General features: G+C 42.9%; 1 protein-coding gene across 1 annotated transcript; it reads left to right on the forward strand.

Annotated features, from left to right (window-relative positions):
* The first annotated feature begins 1,859 nt into the window (after positions 1-1,859).
* Positions 1,860-13,871, forward strand: slc22a17 (solute carrier family 22 member 17). Its single transcript, XM_071328661.1, has 10 exons — positions 1,860-2,369; positions 3,291-3,810; positions 5,913-6,016; positions 6,476-6,630; positions 8,778-8,943; positions 9,600-9,715; positions 9,843-9,948; positions 10,573-10,796; positions 11,474-11,585; positions 11,791-13,871. Exons 2-10 carry the CDS (start codon positions 3,349-3,351, stop codon positions 12,065-12,067), a joined length of 1,722 nt encoding a protein of 573 aa, XP_071184762.1. The 5' UTR covers positions 1,860-2,369; positions 3,291-3,348; the 3' UTR covers positions 12,068-13,871.
* Positions 13,872-14,955: the final 1,084 nt, after the last annotated feature.

Raw genomic sequence — 14,955 nt, forward strand, 5'->3', positions numbered from 1 at the left:
GTTTCATCGCTGCAACTCCCCAACGGGCTCGGGAGAGGCGAAGGTCAAGTCATGCGTCCTCCCGAAACATGAAGCTGCGCTTCTTAACACCCGCTCGTTTAACCCAGAAGCCAGCTTCACCAATGTGTCAGAGGAAACACTGTTCAACTGATGACCAGATTCAGCCTGCAGGTGCCAGGCCCGCCACAAGGAATCGCTAGAGCACGATGAGCCAAGTAAAGCCCCCCTGGCCAAACCCTCCCCTAACCCGGATGATGCTGGGCCAATTGTGCGCCGCCCTATGGGACTCCCGGTCACGGACGGTTGTGACACAGCCCAAGATTGAACCCCAGGCTGTAGTGATGCCGCAACACTGCGATGCAGTGCCTTAGACAGCTGCACCACTAGCGAGGGCCCTAATTTAGTGTATTTTCATATCAGATTCAAATCATTTTCAGTTACCCCTTATCTTTACCAGTGAAGACTTTTGGTGTGTTCCTCTGCTTAGATGCTGCTGACCCCTGCCAGATCTTAAAATGCCTGGATAGGTATTTTACATATCAGCTAACCACATAATTATGTAAGAGCAATCTGGTGTCCAATGGCACAGTTGATGATGTGGCAAACAACCATTAGTTGATGCATGCAAACATCTGAGCAGGGGACTACGACCAGTGTTACATTTAACCCTGCAGCAGTGATGCCAATTTAGCAACTTTTCAGACTACCCTGGCAACTTTCTTTTAAATAGCACCTAGCAACAAATGTAGCTACTTTTAAAAATGTATTTGGAACTTTTAGCAACTTTTGAAAAGTGACTCAAACGCTAAAATGCACGCAATTTCCCTCTAAATTATCCTGAAAATTAGTTGGCAACACTGCCCTGCAGCCTGTTACAGTATGTAGGCCATGGAAGAACTGAGACATTTTCAGCATCCAGGAATTGTTTACAGATCCTTGCGACATGGGGCCGTGCATTATCATGCTGAAACATCAGGTGATGGCGGCAGATGAATGGCACGGTATCTCTGTGGTTTCAAATTGACATTGATAAAATACAGTTGTGTTCATTGTTCGAACTTTATGCCTGCGCATACCATAACCCCACCGCCACCATGGGACACTCTGTTTACAATGTTGACATCAGCAAACAGCTCGCCCATACGACACCATACACGTGGTCTGAGGCAGTGTTGGAAAAAGTACCCAAATGTCATACTTGAGTAAAAGTATAGATACCTTGATAGAAAATGACTCACGTAAAAGTGAAAGTCACCCAGTAAAATCCTACTTGAGTAAAAGTCTGAAAGGATTTGGTTTTAAATATACTTAAGTATCAAAAGTAAATGTAATTGCTAAAATATACTTAAGTGTCAAAATTAAAAGTATAAATCATTTCAAATTCCTTATATTAAGCAAACCAGACGTCACCATTTCTGTTTTTTATACATCATCTACGAATGAAGCAGCATGCAGCACCTGTGTAATGATCATGCTGTTTAATCAGCTTGATATGCCAAACCTGTCAGGTGGATGGATTATTTTGGCAAAGGAGAAATGCTCACTAACAGGGATGGAAACAACTTTGTGCTCATTTTAGAGTATTTTTGTGCTATTTTTGTGTTTATGGAACATTTCTGGGATTTTTAATTTCAGCTCATGAAACATGGAACACTTTACATGTTGCGTTTATATTTTTGTTCAGTGTAGTACAACTCATAATGTGCGTTTTTTCAACCTTGAGAATAATCTATGAATTATGGCCCCACCATGCGGCAGATGGCTTAATTTACAATGAAAGAGGGGACGTCTGTCTCCTCAACGATTTCACCCGATTTCTCACGAGTCTGAATGTCGCTTCCCCCATTGCAGTTTTCCACCCCCTTTGTCCCAGAGAGGATCGGTTCGACTATGGCTGTCACCCGTCCCCTTTAAGATGATTTCGGAAATAATAATGTATTATTTAATTACTTAACACTTTCTTTCATGTCGGCGGACAATACACTTAAGTCGCGCAACAACATTAGAAATCAGGGACCATAGAAGTCGAGCATGACAATATAGCCCAAAAATTGCTTAATTAGGTGTCTATGTTGAAACGGCGTTTTCTTCTCTGACATGACTTTAGTTTCCAGTGCTTCATACAATACTACCCTGGGACAGTAGCCTATGTCACAGGAGGATGGAATATTCGACAGCCGACAGAGAGAAGACGCATAGGAAGAGTAAAGGGAATGCGGTGAAAACCCAACTCAATTCGGAACACTGTTCCCTTTATCCCCTGCAATGTTTTGGCTTTACCAAAACGGACGTTTGAAAGTGACAGTGGGCAATCGTTAACCTACCGGATGTATTATAATATCTGACGACTATAATAATACTGGAAAGGGGTAAGTCATTTTGCTGCTACTGTCCCCATGCCACCCAAACTGTGACAATATTGTATATTTACAGAATAATGTGTTTTGCTGTCTGTCTGCCCGGGGCAGGTGCGTGCGTGCATTTTTGTCAGTGACCTAATATGACACCACCATTTCAGTGTAGGCTTGACATTTATTCATCCCACATGTTGAATCAACGTTGTTTCCACGTCATTTCAATGAAATGACGTGGAACCAACGTATAATAGACGTTAAATTGACGTATTTGCCCAGTGAGATCGTACAATGTTACTTGAATGTTCTTTTTCTGGTGGTTTGTGTGTTGCTCTATGTTACCTCTATTAAACTATGCGTTTGCTCTTTTCCTTCCATGCAGTACTGTTCCCTGTCTGAAAAGCCTCTTATGTAACTGGAATTCCTTTAGCAGAACTTCCTGGCCTTGTAGCAGGCTAGAACATTAACATAATAGACCATGTGCACTTGTGGCTGATAGTGTAGGCTTAAAACAACATGTCCAAATACCTTGTTTTGATTTTGGGCAATAGGATACAGCTGTATAATGTATTCCCTACACGTGTATAGCCATGCTACAAATAAACACTTCCTGTGTGATTCACCCAGCAATAGAATGGGTATATCCACCAATGTAATACAAAGCTTAACATGATTTAATGTGGTTGGCATTGCTCCCTCTATTTTGGGATTGGAGATGTAATTTGCCAGGGTTTATGATTATGCACTATAAAAGTTAAAAAAACAAAAAAAAAAGACTGTTTAAGTCTGTAAATAAATAAGAATGAAGATCCATTCACTCACTGAACAATTGTTGTTATTTCATCATATTCTGCAGGTGCACTGTAGCTAATAATATATTTGTGAGAAAGTAGTCATGGTCAGTGTCATTATTTTTTTAATGTTTTCCCTCCACAGATATTTCCCATATTTCCCACTCCCCCAGGATTGACCACAACCTCTCTGACCCTCAGTCATGACATCACCTGAGTCCCCCCTCCCCTCCCCTTCCCCCTGTCCGCCTCCCCCCCTCCCCTCTTCTCCCACTCCCTCGTCTCCCGCTCCTTCCTCCTCCCTCCCGCTTCCACCCTCCCTGCCTCCCACGGGGGAGGTGATGGTCCTGGCCCTAGGGAGGAAGAAACAGAGGATGCTCATCTGTCTCTCCCTCTTGCCCAATCTCTTCCTGGCCTTCCTTCTCTCCTCGGATCCCCTGCTCACCCTCGCCTCGCCCCACCACTGCCGCCTCCCGGGACCTTCGCCTGCTCCGCAGGTCCTCAACGCCTCTCTGCCCTGGGAGAAAGGGGGCAGAGTGGGGGACAGCGGAGGGCTGTCTCAGTGCAAGCAGTATATCAACGGTACCCAGTCCGGGGTGGAGAACTGCGATGCTGGCTGGGACTACAATGTCACAGAAGGATTGAGAATTAACATTGTTACTGAGGTACCTCAAGGAACTTTGTCAGTCTCATTGTTTTCTTGATTAGTTTGTATATCCCGGTCTCAGAATCCAAATTACATAATGGATTACTGAGTAGATTCTGATAAGAAGTGAAGCACTGCTACCCTTACACGGTAAAAAATGCCTTCACCATTAACACTGCTTTGATTAAAAATGTCATAGACAGTCACAGCACTCTCAGTGTCAGAAAACATGATCCAATGCTTTGCAGCAGTAATGATGTGTGTACTTATTATAAAATGTCTTATGACGCTTCAGGCCTAATGTCTTTAGCAGAACTGTTGTCCACCACACCCACAATTTCCCATGGAGGTATTTAGCTCTCACTTGGCTCACTGTGGACTCTCTCTCTATTTGTTTTGAATTCCATGAGTGATGCGGGTGGGAAACCTGGTGCTTCTGTAAGCTGTTCTGTCGGCCCGTTGCCCTCTGTGGTTAGCTAAACATACACTGGTCAAAAGTAGTCATTGTAATTTAAGAGACAGACTACTGCAGCGGTTTTACCATGTGCTTGTAGACAGCAGGAATATCATCCAGTCTCTCTGTTCATTAATAGAAGGCTCGATTCAGCGGTTGATTTACGAGTGTATTTTTACCTTTAGTCATGATCGACCAGTATAACGCCACTATGCTGCTTCAGCAACTTCTCACAGAAGCCAGAACAGCCCTCACCAGTCTCCACCATTAATCAATAAGGCTTCAGTAGAAATACTGAACTAAACATCTTTAAGCAAATGCCTTGTAACACCATTTTGTAGTAGAATTGTCAGGGCAGACGTCTATATGCTCATTTGACATTGAGGTTTTAGTATAAGAGGGAAGAAACAGAAGGCATAGGTCTAGGGCCAAGGGTATTATAATGCTTTTGATTCATGTTCATAACTGGTTTGGGCAGTTTGTGAACTTGTTTGTGTGCAAGTTTGGCATTTCTTATTTTTTCCAAGCACGTCGTCCATATGAATGCTATCATTTGTGAGGTAACTATACTGAACAAAAATATAAATGCAATATGCAACATTTTCAAAGATTTTGCTAAATTACAGTTCATAATAGGAAATCAGTCAATTTAAATAAATAAATAATGTCCTAATCTATGGATTTCACATGACTGGGCAGGGGTGCAGTAATGGGTGGGCCTGGGAGGGCATAGGCTCAGCCAATCAGAATGAGTTTTTCCCAAAAAAAGGGCTTTATTGCAGACAGACATAGTCCTGGGCTGGCGTGGGCCGGTTGTGAGGCCGGTTGGACATACTGACAAATTCTCTAAAACGATGTTGGAGGCGGCTTATGGTAGAGAAATTAACATAAAATTAACTGGAAACAGCTCTGGTGGACATTCCTACAGTCAGCATGCCAATTGGACGCTCCCTCAAAACTTGAGACATCTGTGGAATTGTGTTGTGTGACAAAACTGCTTATTTTAGAGTGGCATTTTATTGTCCCCAGCACAAGGTGCACCTGTTTAATCAGCTTCTTGATATACCACACCTGTCAGGTGAGTGGATTATCTTGACAAAGGATAAAATGCTCACTAACAGGGATGTAAACAAATTTGTGCACAACATTTGAGAAAAATAAGCTTTTTGTGCTTATGGAACATTTCTGGGGTCTTGAAACAAGGGACCCGCACTTTACGTGTTGCGTTTATATTTTTGTTCAGTGTATATAGTTCAGCCATGCCGAACTAGGGATAGGATGAGTGATAGTATGTGACAGGCTCTTCATGCGTCCCTGTATAGGGTCCTATTACATAAGGCATTGTTAGCAGCAGCTTCCTGACTCTGCCCAGAAACTATGCTATCTCATTGTAATCACTTAGCTTTCAACAGTAGTGAATGCACCAATGGAGCACTTCAGATGTAATAACAAAGCCATGCTCAAGTTATTTCTAACAAAATGGAAATGATTGAAATAACATTTCAATATAGTGTAGTTTGGTTGAAATTAGTTGTTTTGTATTACCTGGAACAATGTCCTATTGATGGAATGATTGTGCGTAACAAAACATATGTCTACCTCCCTCTCTTCTCTTTCTGTAACCTTTTGTTGGTTTTCCACCTCCTTCCTTCTCTCTCCTCTCCCAGTGGGATTTAGTGTGTGGTCAGTACTGGCTGGTCCCAGTCGAGGAGGTGTCCTTCATCCTGGGTGTTCTGACAGGATGCCTGGGACTGGGCTTTGCTGCTGACAGGTAAGATGACACTAGAAATACAAAGGAAAAGGTGAGGGTTAGACTAGGGGGGTGAGACCTCTTGAGGATTGAGAGTCAGATGAAGCCAATTGAATTAGCTAACAAGAATGACGCTTTCGGCGTCAGTTTCACTGACTCAGGCTTAGACTGCACTTGAATCCAGACAATGGTCCTAAAAATGTGGTGGAATGAACATGGTTTGAGTATATTTGTTGTCTCAGTCCTGATAAAGTCTGGGAATATACAATAGGTGTCCATAATATGTATTTTACTATGTATTTACATGGTCATTACAAAACATTTGATCTAAAATGACCCTGGTTCATTACTAGCTTAATCCAGGAATGTTTACGAGGCCTACGCCTGGCTTTAATTTCCATGAAACTGGCCCATGGTGTTCGGAGGCCTCTGCTTATGCCCTAAGATCTTTGTATTTTCTCTTCCTTGTTTTTTTATCAGACTGGGCAGGTTGAAGACACTGCTCACCTCGCTAACCCTCTCGGTGGTATTTGGCGTGCTTGTGTGCGTCTCTACCTCCCCCCCTATCTTTATTGTCATGCGCTTTTGCCTGGCTGCTGCTAGTGCTGGTGTCTACCTCACGCTTTACATCACACGTGAGTACTATCCAGATACTGATGCCATAGTACAGTGTTTTCCAAACTGTGCGAAGGGTTGGCAGAGGGGGGTCCCCCCCCCCCCCCCCCCCCCCCCCCCAAAGGAACTCAGTCTGGCTTTAAATGTACTCTTGAAAGTTGGAGTAGTAGAATGCACAAGGTGCGATTTCGAAATTGGATAGTTCTTCTTGTCATGTAAGTCATTGCATTCAGTGCCTTCACAAAGTATTCAGACCCTGACTTTTTCCACATTTTGTTAGGTTACAGCCTTAATCTAAAATTGATTAAATAGTTTTTTCCCCCTCATCAATCTACACACCATACTATATAATGACAAAGAAAAAACAGGATTTAGAATTAAAAATAAATAATAATAATAAATAAATAAGGAAATTTCACATTTACATAATTATTCAGACCCTTTACTTAGTACTTTGTTGAAGCACCTTTGGCAGCGATTACAGCCTCAAGTCTTCTTGGGTATGAGACTTGTCCCGAAGCCACTCCTGTGTTGTCTTGGCTGTGTGCTTAGGGTTGTTGTCCTGTTTCGAAGGTGAACCTTCGCTTCAGTCTGAGGTCCCGAGCGCTCTGGAGCAGGTTTTCATCAAGGATCTCTCTGTACTTTGCTCTGTTTATCTTTGCCTCGATCCTGACTAGTTTTCCAGTTCCTGCCGCTGAAAAACATCCCCACAGCATGATGCTGCCACCACCATGCTTCACCGTAGGGATGGTGCCAGGTTTCCGCCAGAAGTGACGCTTGGCATTCAGGCCAAGGAGTTCAATCTTGGTTTCATCAGACCAGAGAATCTTGTGTCTCATCATCTGAGAGTCTTTAGGTGCCTTTTGGCAAACTCCAAGCGGGCTGTCATGTGCCTTTTACTGAGGAGTGGCTTCTGTCTGGTCACTCTACCATAAAGGCCTGATTGGTGGAGTGCTGCAGAGAAGGTTGTCCTTCTGGAAGGTTCTCCCATCTCCACAGAGGAACTCTGGAGCTCTGTCAGAGTGACCATCAGGTTCTTGGTCACCTCCCTGACCAAGGCCCTTCTCCCCTGATTGCTCAGGTTGGCCGGGTGGCCAGCTCTAGGAAGAGTCTTGGTGGTTCCAAACTTCTTCCATTTAAGAATGATGGAGGCCACTGTGTTCTTGGGGACCTTCAATGCTGCAGAAATGTTTTGGTAACCTTCCCCAGATCTGTGCCTTGATACAATCCTGTCTCGGACCTCTGCGGACAATTCTTTCGACCTCATGGCTTGGTTTTTGCTCTGACATGCACTGTCAACTGTGGGACCTTATTTTGACAGGTGTGTGCCTTTCCAAATCATGTCCAATCAATTTGTAAAAACATCTTAAGTATGATCAATGGAAACAGGATGCACCTGACCTCAATTTCGAATTTCATAGCAAAGGGTGAAACTTATGTAAATAAGGTATTTCTGTGTTTTATTTTTCACATCAAATCAAATCAAAATCAGCTAATATCTCGAAGTGCTGTACAGAAACTCAGCCTAAAACCCCAAACAGCAAGCAATGCAGGTGTAGAAGCACGGTGGCTAGGAAAAACTCCCTAGAAAGGCCAAAACCTAGGAAGAAACCTAGAGGAACCAGGCTTTTTTAATAAATACGTTTTCGCTTTGTTATTATCGGGTATTGTGTGTAGATTACTGAGATTTTTATTTAATCCATTTTAGAATAGCGCTGTTACGTAACACAATGTGGAAAAAGTCAAGGGGTCTGAATACTTTCCGAAGGCACTGTACCTTAGAGAGCTATTCATAACTTGTCAGAAATATCCAGATCAACTCGCCCATGTCAGCTAGCATTTTTTTATGTTGGTTTCTTAGCCCATAGATAATTTTTTTGTCACTCAAATATCACGACTACACATTAGACATGTTGAAATGTATAGAATTGCAAGAAAATTTGCTTTAAAACTGCAAAATTGTATTTGCACGCCATGGGAGGGGGGGGCCGCGAGTGAAAACGTTTGGGAACCCCTGCCATAGTACACAAGGCTCTAAATAATAGCATCAAAACACTACTGCATCTTAAAACTATTTTGAGAATTGACCGAAGACCAAACCTGTTTACTAATTGTACAACATTGTTGTGTCTGTAATCATTCATTGTTCTGTTTGTTTGATTGAAAGGTCTTGAACTCTGTGATCCCTCACTGCGTCTGCTGGTCACCATGGTGGCAGGACTAACTACGGTTTCTGGGGAGCTGCTGTTGCTGGGTGTTGCTCTGTCTTGCCAGTCCTGGAGGGGCTTACTCGGAGCTGGGGCTGCACCACTCTCTCTGTTCCTCACCTATGGGTGAGTGTGTGTGCTGTGTTGGAGGACAGAAACCTATGCACAAGGGAATGCGGAATATGGTAGTAATTTGATTAAAGACCTAAAAGCAAACTAACTTGTTGAGAGCATTGTATTGATTTAAAGCCCCCTGTTTCATTCAGCAATTAGTTCAAGTCAGAATACATTAGCATTTGTCTTCAAGGTGCAGTGTTCTTACGTTTACATTTTAGCAGACACTCTTATCCAGAGTGACTTACAGGAGCAATTAGGGTTAATTGCCTTGCTCAAGGGCATATCGGCAGATTTTTCACCTAGTTGGCTCGGGGATTCAAACCAGCAACCTTTCAGTTACTTGCTCAACGCTCTTAGCCGCAAGGCTACCTGCCGCCTTTTGTTTCATAGCATTACTTTTTATTGCAAATAGCAAATTTAACACAGAGAAAATAAAATGCAGTCCTCTGTCAGTTGGTAGAGCATGGTGCTTGCAACGCCAGGATAGTGGGTTCGATTCTGTAGTGGGCACGCATGACTGTAAAAGTCTCTTTCAGATAAATGCGTCCTTTAAGTGGCATATTCCTATTTTTTTCATTCTAATATAACAACATTGCTGTTCCAGGAGAGAGAATATAGTAATATGGAAGCTAGGAATTTACATGAAAATGTCTGTTTTGTTTCAGTATTCCAGGAGTATTTCCTGAGTCTCCTCGCTGGCTTCTTCTCTCTGAGAGATCAGCTGATCTGAATTCCTTCAGTGAAAGAAGAGATAGAGAGAGGGATGACGAGAGCTTCACAGGTGTGTGGGAACCATTTTGTCTTTCTGCATTGGTCTTTTCATGAGATTTGCTGTCTATTGTTTGAAAACGTCTCTGGTGATGCCTCCACTGTGACATGGTGGTGTGACATTGTTGTCATTATTGCAGAGTTGGACTCGGAGCCGTCTCCCTCTACTTACCCCCACCTGTCCTTCCCAGAGCTTGTACACAGCAGGAACATCTGGAAAAACATGTGTGTGCTCGGCTTTACCTCGTAAGTCACCTAACTGTGTCATTTGAAGTTAGCCCTCACACGTTTGGTCACACTTTAAAGCTGGATTCCTTAGTTGCTACATCCATTTTTGGACTTTTTTCAATTAATTGTAAACTAAATGTATGTAAACAAACACGGTATAGTTTCAAAAGATGGTTACAACAATAATTTTGATATCATGGATGGTCAGTCCTTGCATCCATAGCTCCGTCTATGAATTTGAGAGTGGTTACATTTCCCCAGGTCTATCCCTTAGCTTTTCACCAACACACAGGTGGGGTGGCTGCTTTGTTATTGTTTCAATTTATGATTTTAGCCTTAAATAGTTGCACGCATAGTAGTATTAGTAGTACTACAGTAGTTACATGAAAGTTTAAGTTCTTTGTTTAATTACATGTAACTACTCAGTAACTGCACCAGTTACTCATTTCAAGTAGTAACAACATTCTGGTAACCAAACATAGTAGTATCAGTATGTATGCCACACTTAGATACAAACAACCTAATGTAAAGGTTTGCCCTTGCTTTTATCAACATTGTACTGGTAAGCACACATAGGATTATATAGTAGTTGCCAAACAGACCATGATTTTCCATCTCCATCTCTCTCCTGTTGTCTGTCAGGTTCATTTCCCATGGCATTAGTCATTGTTACAGCTCATTTCGGGGTGATGTCAGAGGCACTGCCCCCAGCTTCTATTGGACCTATCTGCTGTCCGTCTGTGCTGGAGGAGGGGCCTGGCTGTTGTTATGGGCAACCGTGAACAGGTGTGGTCGCCGTGGTATCCTGCTCCTCGCCATGACAATGACAGGGCTGGCATCTCTGATTCTCCTCGGACTGATGGAGTGTAAGTTGGTGCTCAAGGTGGAAGTTGCCCTTAATAGATGTAATGTCCCCTGTTTCCTCTAAGCTGCGTGCGTAGAGAAATGAACATCCAATTCTCTGGCAACAGCTCTGTTGGACATTCCTGCAGTCAGCATGCCAATTGCACACTCCCTCAAAACTTGAGACATCTGTGGCATTGTGTTGTGTGACAAAACTGCACATTTTAGAGTGCGCTTTTATTGTCCCCAGCACCAAGGTGCACCTGTGTAAGGATCATGCTGTTGAATCAGCTTCTTTATATGCCACACCTGTCAGGTGGATGGATTATCTTGACAAAGGAGAAATGCACACTAACTGGGATGTTAACAAATTTGTGCACAAAATTTGAGAGAAATAAGCTTTTTGTGCTTATGGAATATTTCTGGACTCTTTTATTTCAGCTCATGAAACATGGGACCAACACTTTACACTTTACACTTTGCGTTTATATTTTTGTTCAGTATAGTTACGACTCAATGGACATTCATTACTGGAAGCACAGATCCTCTTTGCATGGTGCCACCTTGTGGCTGAATGGTGGTAGGACACTGCAATGGCAGTAAAATCAAAGCCATGTCTCAGTTTCAGCTGTAATCACAAGCCAGTCAGAGCCTGGGGAGTTCAGTGCTAAGTTAACTCTCCCTCCTGTCCCTCTCTTAGATCTAAGTGAGGCGGCCATCACTGTGTTCTCAGTGATGGGACTTTTCTCCTCCCAGGCGGCTGCCTCTCTCTGTGTCCTCTTCACTGCAGAGATCATGCCCACCATCATCAGGTAAGGACCAGCAACTCATAGACTGTCACATGAGTCTTCATGATCTAGGCTTGTTCTTTGTATTAGGCGTATTATTAGGCCTTAAAGGCATGTTAGACTTCAATGTGAATGGGTGTAATGTCAGGCTTGGTTCTCGTATTATCTCTCTTCCCTGGCCCTTCCTCTTTTGGAAATCACTGACCTTTGACCTTACCCTCTTGTCCAGGGGCAGTGGCGTGGGCACGGTGTTGGCCCTGGGCTGCGTGGGCCGCCTCACCTCGCCCCTCATGGACCTGCGCAACCACTACGGCTACTTCCTGCACCACGTGGTGTACTCCTCCCTGGCCCTGCTGGCCGTGCTCTCCATCCTGCTGCTGCCCGAGAGCAAGAGGAAACCCCTGCCCCAGACGCTGGCCGATGGGGAGCAGTACCGACGCCCCCCGCTGGGCAGGAGGAGGAGGGACAACGTTCCCCTGCTGGCCACCCCCAACCCAGAGACCTAGCCGCCCAAACGTCACACATCAGTCATAACGCCAGCCCAGAGTGTCACCAGGTCCATGCTGCAGAAAGGAAGATGGGTGAAAATGAAGAGGGAGAAGTGCTGTCTGGTTAAGATGGTTGTGTAGAGCCAGTGAAGGGAGATGGTAGAATCAACCACACACTCTACTCTTTCTAACATATCATTTTCTAGTCATTCCTAACACAGGAGTGTGGGTGGGGCGGCCATACGTCGTTCGTCTGTCTCCATTTCTGCCAATGAAGTGAGTGTGTGTGTGTACGTGACTGTGTATATGCGCACGCGTATGTGTGGCCCTGGTCGGATGGCGGCGTGGAGAGTGCTCGTCATGCAGTGACCTGCCCCCCCCCCCCCACCTTTCCTATAAGGCCTGCGTGTCAGGGAAGCGCATCAGCTGCTTCATGCTTATGCTCCAGAACGCCCACCTTTGATGTGTATGATCTGACAGAGCATGGCATCACACACAGCTCACAGAGGCAGATCTACTGCCCTGTAAATACCATAAACCTAGTTTCTTTAACTTAATGAATGCTGGCTTATCTGTTGATAAAAAACAGTAGGAGTTTTGTTACATAGTGCTGGATCTTGGCAGAGTGCTTTTGTACTGTGCAAAAGCATGGCACTTAGCCAAGATGATAGAGCACATCTGTCTACTGCTCTTAAAGGCAATGGGGAAAATAATATTGATCGATTGAAGATGAATTGAGTAACGTTATAATAGAGAGTAGTTTGAGGAAACGTTGTGAACTTGCATCAAATAAATAGTAATAGACGTCCTCCTACAATCAGTTAATAAAAAAGAGAGAAAATTACATTTTAATGTACTGTAGTAACTCAAACTTGATTGGATGTGATAAAATTATATGAATTACATTTTCAGATGTGGCCTGGAGCCAATACTGTTTATGGGTCATTAATCTTGATGGTCTTGTCTCTGCTCTCAGACCCACCTTACTGTAGGCTCCTCTGAAGACATAGGAAGAGATGATAGAGTGCCTGTGCATTCAGAGCTGAAAACCTTGTGTAAATAGACATGTATGGTAGAGAATAGATGGACACACCTTTACACTCCCCTATGTGTTTATTTAGACAGTGAAGCTGAAACTTTTCATTTGGCTTTATACTCCAGCATTTTGAGATCAAATGTTTCATATGAGGCGACAGTAGATAATGTCACCTTTTATTTAAGGTTATTTTCATACATGTCTGTTTTACCGTTTAGAAATTAAAACTAGTCCCCCCCCCATATGAAGGGGTCATAAGTATTTGGACAAATTAACTTATAGTGTATTACATTTAGTAAAAATTTTTGTATTTGACCCCATATTTGTAGCACGCAATGAATACACCGTGCTGGTAACTATACAAACTTGTTGGATGCATTTGCAGTTTGTTTTGGTTGTGTTTTCAGATTATGTTGTACCCAATAGAAATGAATGGTAGATCATGTATAGTGACCTTCACTGAATCTATTCCACAGCCTTCTCTGAGCGGAGGGCAGAGGTGAGGGCTAGGCAGGATGGGGTTTGAAGTTAGGGTGGGAAAAATACACTTACCTACCGAAACACCTCCCTCTGCCGGTCTTTGGTGGTTTCTTTACAATGCACTCAACAATTATAATATTAATATTGATATTATTGATGATGAAAATAACTATTAATAACTTGACAATAGTAATAAAATGTTAGACAATGCTGTTTGCTTAAGATTATCTGTTAAGTAATCCAGCAATGTAATTATGTAAATAACTTGAACCTGATTTAATTGAAAATAAAATGTTAAGTAAACAATGGGCTGTTATGTGTCTTGTCTGTGTATTGATGTCGTCAGAAAGCTAACAGCCCCACATCATATTGATCTTGTACATGTCCTTTAAGTCCTTTAACATTGTATCATTGACTTTTTGTTTTGTACACCTTCCCCCCCCCCCCCCCAGAAAACAATTTACAACATGACTGGTGGCCAGATTGTGTTTTTGTGACAGTAACATAATTTCAGTGTTATTGAATGCTGGCCGGCAATGATATAATCATCTTTATTACCTTGCAAAACATTGCTGATACCAGTTCAACTGCTCTTGTCAACCAATAACAAAAACAGTGACACTAAAAAATGATGTGCATGTGTCCAGAGACAAGCTGGCTGCTGTTTACTTCTATTTCTCTGCAAGGGTGAGTAATGTTTAGTGAGTTGTTCTCTTATTTGTGTCTGGAAGTAGCTAGCATGTTAGCTTGGGTGCTTGACTGCTAGGACAGAACGCTAGGATCAATCCTTAAAGAGATGGGTGGGGCTAAAGCTTAAGAGGGTGTGAACGATGCTGAATGAGTGTAGACAAAGTAGAGTTCTCCAATAGTAGTAGCAAACAATTCAAAGGCCGTTTTCTCAAAAGCGAGTTTACAAGTTAATCAACTTTCAAAGCAAAATTACTTTCCCATTGTTCCTCAATAAAAGTCTCTACTTTTATCCAATGTAAAAAACACAATTTCAAATGTTGCTACATAAGACCGATTTGAGCTGGTCGGTCACATATTTTATTGGCGGTTTCCTTTTTTTTGTGCGAGAAAATAATAAAACATGCCACCTGGTGGCAGACAAGACACACAACACCCATAAACAACAAATTCATACAATAAGAAGTAAAACATTAATATACAATTGACAGCTTAACAAGGAGCAATAATAGTGATACAGTTGATTCGGGTCCTTTACGGCACCAGCTAGGTTGTGATTGTGAGCTTGGGTTAGGAAAATTAAATTAAATGGGTGCATCGTTCCGGATGTGTACAGGCTTCTAATATATACAGCATATGCGTCACACTTGTGTCCTAACCCAAGCTCACAATCACAACCTAGCTGGTTGGCTGCTGAGGGGAG

Source organism: Salvelinus alpinus, chromosome 10 (assembly GCF_045679555.1).
Source record: "Salvelinus alpinus chromosome 10, SLU_Salpinus.1, whole genome shotgun sequence".
Classification (NCBI taxonomy): domain Eukaryota; kingdom Metazoa; phylum Chordata; class Actinopteri; order Salmoniformes; family Salmonidae; genus Salvelinus; species Salvelinus alpinus.